Source organism: Pimephales promelas, chromosome 3 (assembly GCF_988280905.1).
Source record: "Pimephales promelas chromosome 3, fPimPro1.hap1.1, whole genome shotgun sequence".
In the NCBI taxonomy this organism is placed as follows: Eukaryota; Metazoa; Chordata; class Actinopteri; order Cypriniformes; family Leuciscidae; genus Pimephales; species Pimephales promelas.
In genome coordinates, this window is record NC_142771.1 from 34,796,524 (window position 1) to 34,809,744 (window position 13,221).

A 13,221-nucleotide genomic window follows, 5' to 3' on the forward strand; every position below is an offset into this window, starting at 1 on the left:
ACAAGCGTTTTGTGTGAGAAAACGAACAATACTGTTCGTTTTCTCACACAAACCGCTTGTTTCGTGTCTTAGGCCATCAATGTGTACTTACATTTACGAGTCATTAAATCATGTTTAATTTGGACTTCTCTGTGCATGCTCTTTGAGGTGGTGACCATAGACCTCCATTATATGACAAAACAAGAACGGTTTGACCTAAAAATATCAAAATTGAAATTACTGTGGAAACAAAGACACCTCCCAGATAGCAAACTGACATTGAATCAACGTGGAAATATGACATCGAAACAACGTTGATCTGACATTGTTTTGCTCATCGAATTAACGTTGAACCAACGTCAGACGCGTCATTCTTTCAAAACTAACGGAAAATCAACTTGAAATCAACGCGTTGTTTCAACGTTATGAAAGCAAACCAATTTTCGATTTTCATTTAGCTTTGAAGAATGCCGCGTCTGACGTTGGTTCAACGTTAATTCGATGAGCAAAATCAACGTTGTTTCAATGTCATGAGAGACGTCGTTTCCACGTTGATTCAATGTCAGTTTGCTGTCTGGGCTACATCTTGGATGCCCTTTAGGTAAGCTAAAACATATCAAAAATTTATTTCAAAGTGAACTATCCCTTTAAGTTAATCTGCCACGATTAGGATACTAAACAGACATAATATAGGACTCTGAGGATGTAGTCTTAGATTCAAAAGATTTGAATCACTGTGGTGAATCAAAATCTTGTGCTGAACTCAGAACTGCATACTAATAGCAAACTACTCTTACTATTTTGGCCATAGAAAGACTAGGTAAAAGTAGTATAATAAGGTTCTGTTTTCAGTATTACACAGCATAAAAAGCGTGAAAGAGTGCTCAAGAGTGCTCGGTTTACAGCTGTACTGTGGCGGCCTCTAGGGGTCATGTTGTGCTATTTCTGATCAAACCGAAAGTGATCAGACTAACAGACTGAAGGAAACGGTGCAACACTAAAAGAGGTCTAGCCCTGTTATTGATACGGAAACCGAACACTGAACGAGATGAGTCAAATGCGTGAAGAAATAGAGGTACAGTATTCATTATTCCGACAATAAAGACAAAATGCATGATTTGTTTTTGAGACAATATGACATCTTGCTATTAAAGGAAGTACGGTGCAGTATAGTTCAACTTCCTTAATATCACTGTGCATATTGCATATAGTCAAAACATGTTCATGTTTTTCCTGCATTAAATCGCCTTCGTATATGGAAACTGACACGAGTCTTTCACCCTGGTTGTTCTTTCAAATAAAGATAAACAACCTAATTGCACACGTTTTCTCTCCTTGTGCAGTTGGAGAAAAGTACGAGGCGACTGAGAGAGAAGTTTCATGGTCTTGTTGAAATTGACAAGGCTGTATTACTCATGCGACGCTATGGGAACAACCATCGTATGGTTGCAATGTGTATCGCCCTAATGGCAGATAATGACAGGGGTAAAGTGCAAACCTTTGCTTTTAAGAACCATGTCTCATAAATGTATTAATGTATGTGTCCCTATTCACTCTGCTAAGCAAGAATGTCTAGTTCTGTGTTTTTAGTTTGTGTCGACAACACACCCAATTTTTTTTACCTGCATTTTTATATGCAGAGCTGGACGAGGAAGACAAGTCTGCTTTGAATAATGACCCTGTGGCTAAGGTATGCTGCATATTACATTAAGTACATTATGTAAATATATGGAAAGGGTTTGTAGGTGTATTTTGAAGCAAAACGCATTTGGACACCACTTAAAATACATGAATGTGATTGTTTTTGCTATGCAAAGAAATTCATTCATTTTATATGTGACTTAAGGGCAGGGAAGGTTTTTTGTTCCAGAAACATTTGTTGTTATGCTGGTTTATTTTTTTTTTTATTTTTTTTTTTCAAAGATTTTCCTTGAAGGCCCTTAATGATAAGACATTCATTTTTGAAACATAAACCAAAGAAAAACACAAAACACCAACAAAGAATAAAATAAAATTGTAGCTTAGAACCGAGGTATGGTATGTATTATTCTCAGTGACAATCCTTGCATAGTAAATTTGCTTTCTTCATCCATCTACATAGTAAATTTAAGAGGTATTCATAAACATTCAGACCTTACCAAAAGTCTCTGAACAAAATCCGTTCTATGTTGCCTAATATATTTAAGCCATCCTTTCCAGATATTGTTACAGTAATTTATCGACTTCCAATCTAATGGACGCAGTTAGCTTTTCCATATTATAATAGCTTAGCATTACATCTACCCATTCTTCCACTAGGGATGGGCAACAATTAATCGCGATTAATCGCATCCAAAATAAAAGTTTATGTTTACATAATATATGTTTGTGTAGTGTGTATAATTAATTTGTATAAATAAATATACACACATGCATGTATATATTTAAGAAATATTTGCATACTTTATATATATTTATACATAATTCATATTATATAAAATATAAATATTTGATATATTAATAGCACATTTTTCTTAAATATACACATACATGTGTGGGTATTTATATATACAAATTAAATATACACACTACACACACATATATTATGTAAACACAAACTTTTATTTTGGATGCGATTAATCGTTGCCCATCCCTATCTTCCACACTTTAGGCACCAAATCACTTCGCCATCTTCTAGTTATTGCTTTCCTACTAGCCAACAACATAATTCGAAGCAATTAATAATTGTCCTTTCTTTTTAATTTCAAAGCTGGCAGGTATTTTCATTTCTATCACCTCATCAATTTCCACTTTTAAAGGGACACCATTGTTAGATTTCCATTTCCGGTGTTAGCTCATCGATAATCACGCCACTGGCCTCGCGTCGTTCTCCACACGGCCCCCACTCGTCCTGCTCGCCACAGTAAACATAATGAATGGCGACTGTAGAATGCAAAAGCCGAATCCCGGACATTTTGGGCGATCTCGAAACACATTTTCTTCGGGCAGACTCATCACGGAGACTCACTAGACTAGCCTAGACTTGTTTAACTACTGCGCTCTGTTACCGGTAGGCTGGTAGGCTTTTGCTGATAATTTACTCACCCCCATGTCATCCAAGATGTCCATGCCTGTCTTTCTTCAGTCGAAAAGAAATGAAGGTTTTTGATGAAAACATTCCAGGCTTTTCTCCATATAATGGACTTCAATGGGAACCAAACGATTCAAGGTCCAAATGACAGTTTCATTGTAGCTTTAAAGGGCTTTAAACATTACCAGACGATGAATAAGGGTCTTATCTAGCGAAACGATCTGTCATTTCAAAAATAAATATAAAACTATGTTTTATAAGCACAAATGGTCGCCTTGCTCTGTTCTGTGATGCGCGTTCGTGACTTTCCTGTTCGAACTCGTTCATCATTTGGTTAATTTCGTTCGTTGAATGTTTCGCTATATAAGACCCTTATTCATCGTCTGGTGTCGTTTAAAGCCCTTTGAAGCAGCACTGAAACTCTCATTTGGACCTTGAAATGTTTGGTTCCCATTGAAGTCCATTATATGGAGAAAATCCTGGAATGTTTTCATCAAAAACCTTAATTTCTTTTCGACTGAAGAAAGAAAGACATGGACATCTTGGATGACATGGGGGTGAGTAAATTATCGGCAAAAGTTTTTTTTTAAATGTACTACTATACGCCATTTCTCGTGATGCTTTTGTTTTGTTCCCTGCTGTTCATGTGTTTTGAAGGAGGCGTGGCTTTGGAGATGCTCTAAAATGGGAGATTTGGATCTTGCTTTGGATCTAGCTTCTCTGAAAATTGCCTACCCTACCTTTAAGTGTTCATATACTTACTGGGGTCTCTGTATTTGTAATCCTGTTACTCATTAACACATTTTCTGCTCTCATATAGAATGTGATTGTGAAACTCAAAGCTGACGAAAAACAACAGGTAACAATCCAAACCATCTCTTAACGCCCTGTAAACAATCTTATGTTACATGATTTCTAAAAATGAAAGTACCAGTTATAGTTTTTAATCATATAATGGTGATAGTCACGATGTGATCATCAAAAATTTATAGAAAGAAAAACCTGCCAAGTCATCTGGACCCTCTGGTGCAAGATCATCAGCACAAGTAAGAAGGTGTTTCCCTATTCGGATGTGTATTTACAGGACACATGAACACTGTAGTCTTACCGCATCACTCCTGTTCCGCTTTAGGCTCAGGGAAAGGAAAAGGAAAAACCTGATGATGATGACAAGGATATAGCGGTTAGTTTATGTGCAGTGTTTACTTAAATTATAAATTGTACAAATTAAACCAAATCGAATAGTAAAAAAAAAGTGTTGGTGTACCTTAAGCAGTGTGAACTGACTTGCTTGTAGGATCTTGGGGATCGTCTACGGGTTCTGCCATTAACAGAGGAGAACAAACGAATGTTTGACCTGGCGCAGGCAAACCAGATCCCTTCTGTCTTACATCAATTTGCCTGCGAGTCATGTGACAGGGACTGGTGGCGACGTGTGCCTCAGAGGAAAAGGGTATGTCGCCCGAACGCATCTTAAAAGCTCAAATCACATTTAGTTAAATCAGCCTCAGTTGTTCCCAGTCACAGCTCTGGAATGTCATTATAGAAACTAAATTGCAATAAAAATTGAAAATGTTTAGCATTTATCGGTGTGCACTTGGCTTGTTATAGGTGTCGCGCTGTCATCGATGCAAGAAGAAGTATGACCCTGTCCCAGCCGATAAAATGTGGGGTATAGCAGAGTTTAACTGTCCAAACTGCGCTCGGGCCTTCAAGTAAGACTTTAACTTTATGTATATAGTATAATATATAGTAAGTGTGTGTTGTCGTTATTTTTAAACATCGATTTTAAACATGATGATGCTTTTTTTCTGCATGATGAGGAGTTTTGGATTCATATGTAATGTTTTTGTTAGGGGTTTTGGCCGGATGGATGGACGTTCCCCTTGTTACGGCTGTCGCTCAGCCATTTTCCCCTCTAGGATTCTTCCACCAAGGAGGAGGGGCATGACACCTGGGCCTAGACAAAGAAATCAGCACAGCTGCCTTGCTGAAGACTGTTATCATCGAATGGGTAATAAGATGCCACAATGTTTGACACAATGGTTTTATGCTATTTTAAAGGTTCCTAATTTTGTTTCGAAGGTCTCCTATAATACGTTTACATGCATCCAAGATCAAAAAACTTTAATTTTCTCTTTATGTACATGGCACATCACCTCTTTTCTCAGATACTCCTTTTCCACCAAGGTAGTGCTGGTTCTTTGCTCTTCCACACAAATAAACCTGGCTCTGGGCCAAGAAAACAGGTCCCAACTCCCACTAACTTTGCGCTGGTCTAGTGATAAGAACCTGTTACGTCAGATGCAGGTGCTGATTATCGTAATGTTCAACACAAAACTTGGGTATGCCATTTTTAAAACACCGGTCAGCTGTTCAAGTAAGCCTTAAAATTATCCGCTGGACGCTTAGTTAGTTTTTCTACTTGGGTTTAGTTAATGATGTCGATTACGCTGACAACCGGGACCATTTCATTGTGGTTGGTGTAAACCGACCCTTACGAAAAAGAAGTATATTTCAAGTTCATTTTATGTAGTATACTTAAGTAATGTTCAAGTATATTTTTAAGTATACTGTACATTATGTAGTAAGTATACTAATGTCACTATGTACTAGTAGTAAGCTTGTAAGTGTACTATTTTAATACCGCTTGGGACTAAATTGGCCCACTTTTAGTACATAAAAGTATATGTTTAAATGTACTATAAGTGTAACAGTAAGTGCACAACTAGTTCATAATTATGTATCTCATGTGTACTGCAAGTGAATTTATGGGTATACTAGTAGTTTACTTTTTTACTGTAATACTTATAAAAGGAAACTTTGAATACTTAATTATACTTTTAAGTATTTCTGGATACAAAGATTGAGTACAAGAACAGGACAAATATACTTGCTTTTCTCTTAGTATAAGTCAAGTACACTTAAGTGTAATTTGAAGTATACTTCTGAGAAGTGCAGGAAAAATAAACTGAAAGTATACTTTCTTGTTTTTAGTTTAAAAGAAGTATACTAATGGCACACTTGAATAAACTTCTTTTTCGTAAGGGGAGACATTTTAGCATCCCGACACAACAGTTTTTTTCTCTGGACTCTGGACACGTAACTCAAAATCGGGTGTGTCCTGGTCAAACCGGCATGTCTGGTAACCCTACACAACATTAATTTAATAACTTATAATTGCCTTTATGAGCAAGATTATGTAGTTCTACATTGCTGTTATGCTTGTCAAGATGCGTTGCTAGGACAACAGAGGTAGCCCTACAGTCTGTGGAAAAACCAGCTGGTTCTTAGATAAGTGGCGAATAGAACCAGCACCAAACTGGCATAAGCACCAGCCCAGAACCAGCACCTGGTTATCATTGGTGGAAAAGAGATAAGACTAAGAGTGTCTCAAACTGCTCGAATTCAGTCTCTCTAATACCCTCTTTTTAGAGTGCTTCCTCTACACTGATTGGTCAGACGGCTCAGTCTGTTGGGATTGGTCGACCGCTTACAGTGCGCGTTTGAAACAAAATGTCGATTAGCATATCTGAATTTCAGCTTCGTATCTTCCTCAGCACTTGATACACAGTGATACGAACAGTAATGATGGAGTCTGTTTAACTTTATCAATTCGAGTCCTCATCCTTTGGAAGTGCAGGGAAGTGTATTTGCTTTGTCAGCACAGAAAACAGCGACTTCTCGACATGTCGACGACGTGAACCAAACTCTTCCAGACCTCAGCTACAACTGCAGTGTTGAGGGTGGGTCAAAGTTCGTGGGCAGCCAATGAGGGCCGTCGAACTTGTTGAACTTCACAAGTTTGAGTCAAGATGTTTGAGAATAACCCTTGAGCTTCAATGAAAGCAAGAATATGTTCTTCTGCACAAAGAACTCACATGATGAACATCGAAAATTTGCGCACATGACATGCAGGGGGAAAAGTCTATACACTCACCTAAAGGATTATTAGGGACACCTGTTCAATTTCTCATTAATGCAATTATCTAATCAACCAATCACATGGCAGTTGCTTCAATGCATTTAGGGGTGTGGTCCTGGTCAAGACAATCTCCTGAACTCCAAACTGAATGTCAGAATGGGAAAGAAAGGTGATTTAAGACATTTTGAGCATGGCATGGTTGTTGGTGTCTGAGTATTTCACAATCTGCTCAGTTACTGGGATTTTCACACACAACCATTTCTAGGGTTTGATATAGGAAAAACATCCAGTATGTGGCAGTCCTGTGGTTGCCTGGTCTGATGAGTCTCGATTTCTGTTGAGACATTCAGATGGTAGAGTCAGAGTTTGGCGTAAACAGAATAAGAACATGTATCATCATGCCTTGTTACCACTGTGCAGCTGGTGGTGGAAGTATAATGGTGTGGGGGATGTTTTCTTGGCACACTTTAGGCCCCTTAGTGCCAATTGGGCATCGTTTCCTACCTGAGCATTGTTTCTGACCATGTCCATTCCTTTATGGCCACCATGTCCCCATCCTCTGATGGCTACTTCCAGCAGGATAATGCACCATGTCACAAAGCTCGAATCATTTCAAATTGGTTTCTTGAACATGACAATGAGTTCACTGTACTAAAATGGCCCCCACAGTCACCAGATCTCAACCCAATAGAGCATCTTTGGGATGTGGTGGAACGGGAGCCTCGTGCCCTGGATGTGCATCCCACAAATCTCCATCAACTGCAAGATGCTATCCTATCAATATGGGCCAACATTTTTAAAGAACGCTTTCAGCGCCTTGTTGACTCAATGCCACGTAGAATTAAGGCAGTTCTGAAGGAGAAAGGGGGTCAAACACAGTATTAGTATGGTGTTCCCAATAATCCTTTAGATGAGTGTATTTTGTGGCCATTAATTAAGAAATCACTCCCTCGTTTTATTCACTTGTTTTGTCCTTGTAGTACCACATCCTCAAAACGATTAGTACAACCCAGCCATGAGTTACAAAAACATGGGAACGAATATTCGTGAAATAGATCTTATTATAAAACTTCTTAGATTAAAATGGTTCCGAATCCTAAAAAATTTTTAATTTACACGTTTACGTTAAAGATATCAGACTTTTAGACCTCGTTATGGAAGTGAAATGGGTTGTGAATGCCATTTCATGTTGATTTTGTGTGTGTGAACACGTGTGTGTGAACACATGTGTGTGTTTAAGCAGAACTGCATGTGTATGACCAGCTGCGTGTTTATCTCATATAGAGCCCCATGTGCCTGGTACCGAATGCGTTCACCCGCACAGCAGACAGAAGAACAGAAAGCCACGTGTGGTGTTCCCCAGCCCCGCTCACATCAGCAGCGGATCCACCGTCAACACCTGTCTGAGTCAGGGCAGTCTGATAGAAAGCATCGACCAGCTCATTCTAGATGACATCGAGGAAGAGTCTGACGAAGACTCTGACAGCAGCAGCTGAGACGCCAGCGGATATCGGTGTTAATGACTGACGTCGCTTTGAAAATGCTCTTTCAAATGATTCACTCAAAGGTGTAAGCGGCCTGAATATTGACATATGTCATGCACTGCAGGCTGTATGAACACACACCAAACAATTCAGGTAAAACAACCAAAGATAAGGAATGATTGACGATGGACCGTTAAATTATGGATCAGTTAATGCACAGCTTGAGGTAGTAATTTTGCCAAAACATGAAGCTGTGTGTGTGAGAGAGGGAGCATTTGGTTCTCTCAGCCATACAGATGAAGTCAACAAACCTGGAAATATTTTCCCAGTTAGAATGACCAATGGGAATCAAGCTTTCAACGGCACTGATATAATGTTTGAACAGTGTTTGTATGCGTTTTAACGTCACTCATTCACTAATTACAACTTCTCCACCATATCATTATATTTCCCTCTCACATGACTAGTGATCAGGTTGTTTTGCTATTGTTAGGTTCATATCAAAGAATTCATAAGCCACGCCTGAGAATAATCTTAAAATTACATGATATGACGCCAAAGAACAGAGTATTCCAACTCAGTTTCAATAGTCAATTTCCACGTCTTTGTTTTTCCCAAGTCTCCATTTCTCTCAAAACCTGTTTTGTTAGAGATTACACTCTCAAAAGACAGGCATTCAAAAGAAAAAAGCAGTCCGCTCGTGATTAATAAAGCAGGTTTGCTGTTATGTCAGCCTTATGTAACAAGCCATTATGTATATAAGCATTACATTTTCGAACTCAATTTCGGGGAGATAAAAAAATGTTAAACCTACTATTAATGTGTCAAAATAAAAAAATGTTCTGGAATGAGAATAGTTTTGTCTTTAGTATTACATCATAACTTTAGATAATGTTGTCTTTGCATGATTACATCTTTCTTTGGTCTTTGGTGTATGATGACCTGTACAATTTATGAAACCATACGCCCAGTTACACCCACACTTGTAAAGCCATTTCTAAACCCTAAGCAAAAGAAATCCGATAGCATCAAGACTAAACAACAGGAGACACAATAGTTAACAGCTAACCCTTTGAATACAGCCTGAACCATTTTCCCACAAGATGACCATCAAACAAGGTCTAAAGTTGTGTACACTTGGCTATGAAACGTGACGTCCTTAAAGAGACATTCACAGAACCGTCTATATGGGCTAACAAGCATTTCTTTTCAAAGGCATAAAGTTGCAGTTTGTCACCTAAAAAACATATTCCTCTTCTACTTCAAGAAGTTAAGCAATATTGACATTTAGCCCACTTAAAAAACATCTGGATGACTTCACACACCATGAACAGAGCTGTGCTCAGTCTGCGGTCAAAGCTTATTGCTTATTTCATCTATCCCCCAAACAAACCGGATATAATCACAAATTATCCATTAAATGTAAATGTGACCAACGTCACATGAAACGTGACATTTCTGAAAATTGCACACGGTTACATTTGACAATCATATAATCAATTCAAAAGGCCTTTCAATCAAAATACTGTCCCTAGTGGATGAGACTTTCTTACTTAACATGCTTAAGTAAGAGGTGTGTCCTGTAGGAGGGAACAGATTTCATAACATTACAAGTATAAATAAGAGCCCGTAGGCACACGTTTACACACACACACACACGCTTCCTCTTCTCAGCCTGAAGTTACAGAATTCGACAACATGTAAGTACTGACACTTTTACGCTCTCTCTGACTTCTAGAGCACCCTAAATGAAAGCTAATTCTTTCTGTTTTTGCATGTTTTAAAGGATTTTCCTGACAGGGGTGACCGTGCTGCTCTTTGCATTGACTGTAGATGCAAGAGTCGGGTGAGATTCATGTTTCACAGTCTACACCAAAAACACTATACTGTACGTGCACTAGTGTCATATTTCATGCATTTTGTTTTCACATCGCAGTGAATCCACCAGTGATAGTTTCTGCACTGAGACGAAAGAGTGCTTGCTGTATGACTTGGTTTGTGCCGGGAAGGAATATGAGGTGAGATGCAAGATTAGAGCATAAATGGCTAGAAATGAAATGACCAGCTCAAACACATCAACCGGTGTGAAGTATGAATTATTCTTCTCCTACAGGTACGCCACTATGGTGCTGTTAAGTGGGTGACCACAGAAGCTGAATCCATTTTCATGGATGTTGCGATTCCAAGAGCGTTTAGGAAACTTTTCAAATACATCACCGGAGAAAATGAGGCTGGTGAGTTTTTCCGGGTCAGATTTTGCCAATCGTGGGGGTGCAAATGTCTTTAAAACCTGACTTCACTATTTTTGTAGGGACCAAAAATTTTATCGTCATGCTCTCCAAGACGTATGCCAGATATAGCACAAGCCTATTTGATGTGATTTTTACATCTGGAAGGCGTATTTTTAAGGTTGTTTGCTCATCTGCAAGACGTCTATAGGACGTTTCCTGTCAGATGTCTAATAGAGGTTTAGAAGATGTCAGTTTAACAAGCATTCTAAATCATTACATCTTAAAGACATAAACGTCTATTTGACATCTGACAGGAAACGTCCTATAGACGTATTGCAGATGAGCAAACACTCTTAAAAATACGTCTTCCAGATGTAAATAGGACATCAAATAGACTTGTGCTATCTGGGATATGACTTTCTTACTTCTGATGAACACAAACAACCCAGATTGCACAAGTCTATTTGATGTGATGTTTACATCTGGAAGACGTATTTTAAGAGTGTTTGCTCATCTGCAAGACGTCTATAGGACGTTTCCTGTCAGATGTCTAATAGAGGTTTAGAAGATTTCAGTTTAACATGCATTCTAAATCATTACATCTTAAAGACATCTTCTAAACGTCTATTTGTACTATCTGGTAAAGGGTTTTATGAAAGTAATAAATATATGTGAGTCCATATAATGCAAGTATGAGACCACAAAGTTGTCACCAAAATGACACAAAGTGAACAGACAGGAATCAATATGATCCGGATTGATGAATCTTAAGTGAAACGACTTGCGGGTAAGAAATATGTATCATGTTAATATTTCAAACTTAAAAAAACAAACTTCTTTTTCATAAGATTACTTCCCCAGATAGCACACGTACATCTGCAAGATGTCTGTTAAAGGTCACTTCATCTGGAAAGCATCTGCTGTTTACTAACATCTTTAAGATGTCAGTTTAACATACATTCTAAATCATTACATCTTAAAGACATCTTCTAAACATCTATTTGACATCTGACAGGAAACGTCCTATAGACGTATTGGAGATGAGCACAGATAGCACAAGTCTATTTGATGTCCTATTTACATCTGGAAGACGTATTTTTAAGAGTGTTTGCTCATCTGCAATACGTCTATAGGACGTTTCCTGTCAGATGTCAAATAGACGTTTATAAGTTGTCAGTTTAACATGCATTCTAAATCATTACATCTTAAAGACATCTTCTAAACGTCTATTAGACATCTGACAGAAAACGTCCTATAGACGTATTGCAGATGAGCAAACACTCTTAGAAATACGTCTTCCAGATGTAAACACACACATCAAATAGACGTCTCTGTGATGTATGTGTGCTATCAAGTATTTTTTAGAGTGTTTCCAATTTGGAGGCCATAGATTTTGGGGGGTTTATAGGGTGAATTCTTTAAAAGTTTTATGTGATTCGCCCTTACAATCAAATGATATGCCTCATTTTCTAGGGGCCAAGATTGACATGACTGCACCAGTCATCATTAAAGTCAATGCGAGTGCGACCATGTGGCAGTCCTCAGTCTACGTCCTCAGCTTCCTCCTGCCCTCCGAGTACCAGGCCAACCCACCCAAACCTACGGATCCATCTGTGAGTCTCTGGGATATTCTACTGGATACCTCCCCCCTCCCCCCTCCCTTTGTTAACCATCTCCAATTCAATGTATTTGCAGGTATACTTCACAGACACTCCGGATATGAAGATGTACGTCAGAAGCTACGGGGGCTGGATGATGTCAGTCGTGGCCAAATCACAGGCTAAAAGTCTTAAGACAGCGCTGGACAGTTTAAAGGCTACATATGAGACAGACTATTATTATAATGTTGGCTTTGACAGGTGCGCTTCCTAATGATACCTCCATTCTGAGACCTACATTCTGTTATGTCTTCATTTCTTATGTTTATTCTTGTGTGTGTTTTGCAGCCCAATGAAGCTTTTGAACAGACACAATGAGGTTTGGTTTATTCCTAAGGGTGAGCCTGTGTGTCCTAAGAGTGAATAATTTCTCTGAGGCTCCTCTCTAGCAAGGTAAATAACCCATCTAAATAAAAAGTCTTACCATTAATAATCATTTGGAGGACTGTCTTGTCTAACCATATATTTATTTGTAATATCTGTTTCAGAGCAACAGAGAACAGATCTGTATAACTCCTGAGTGCTACAGTCCTAACAAGCTAGATACAAGTACTTTGTCCTGTATAGGATTTTGTACTATAAATACAATTTGAATGGAGAACGTTTAAAAAAATGATGCCATTTGTCTAAGGAAAAGGTCAAATGCTTAAAAAAATGATGCTATTTATCGAAGGAAAAGGTCAAACTCGAAAGAGTGGTATTTTTTTCTATACGCATTTTATATGTTTTAACAAATAAAATAGAAACATCATTGTAAACATCTTGTGTATTGTATTATTGGGGTTTTTTTTTTACAATTATTATATATTGCATAGCCAGTGCAGGTTAAAAAATGGCCACAATTGCTAAATTTGACAGACTAGATGCTGTGGAT

The 13,221-nt window shown here is 38.3% G+C and overlaps 3 protein-coding genes across 4 annotated transcripts in view; 2 read left to right on the plus strand and 1 right to left on the minus strand.

Moving 5' to 3' along the window:
* The window catches only part of LOC120489195 (retinol dehydrogenase 8), a 35,825-nt gene that overhangs the window by 8,725 nt on the left and 13,879 nt on the right, over positions 1 to 13,221 (minus strand). The window lies entirely within an intron of this gene.
* shfl (shiftless antiviral inhibitor of ribosomal frameshifting) lies at positions 911 to 9,306 on the plus strand. The gene is made up of 10 exons (XM_089128780.1): positions 911 to 1,054; positions 1,323 to 1,464; positions 1,620 to 1,669; positions 3,870 to 3,908; positions 4,042 to 4,095; positions 4,182 to 4,232; positions 4,347 to 4,502; positions 4,661 to 4,764; positions 4,906 to 5,063; positions 8,259 to 9,306. The coding sequence occupies exons 1-10, from the start codon at positions 1,028 to 1,030 to the stop codon at positions 8,468 to 8,470; spliced, it is 993 nt and encodes a 330-aa protein (XP_088984906.1). The 5' UTR covers positions 911 to 1,027; the 3' UTR covers positions 8,471 to 9,306.
* LOC120489197 (heme-binding protein 2-like) lies at positions 10,011 to 13,105 on the plus strand. Of its 2 annotated transcripts, XR_016155185.1 has the most exons (9): positions 10,011 to 10,158; positions 10,245 to 10,304; positions 10,395 to 10,476; positions 10,572 to 10,692; positions 12,163 to 12,302; positions 12,385 to 12,548; positions 12,636 to 12,740; positions 12,836 to 12,984; positions 13,027 to 13,105. XR_016155185.1 is itself a non-coding variant. In XM_089128782.1 (8 exons), coding segments are annotated over exons 1-7 (648 nt in total). In that variant the 5' UTR covers positions 10,011 to 10,156; the 3' UTR covers positions 12,715 to 12,740; positions 12,836 to 13,105. The 2 variants fall into 2 exon arrangements, 1 of the variants encoding a protein (XP_088984908.1); XM_089128782.1 differs by having other exon boundaries at positions 12,836 to 13,105.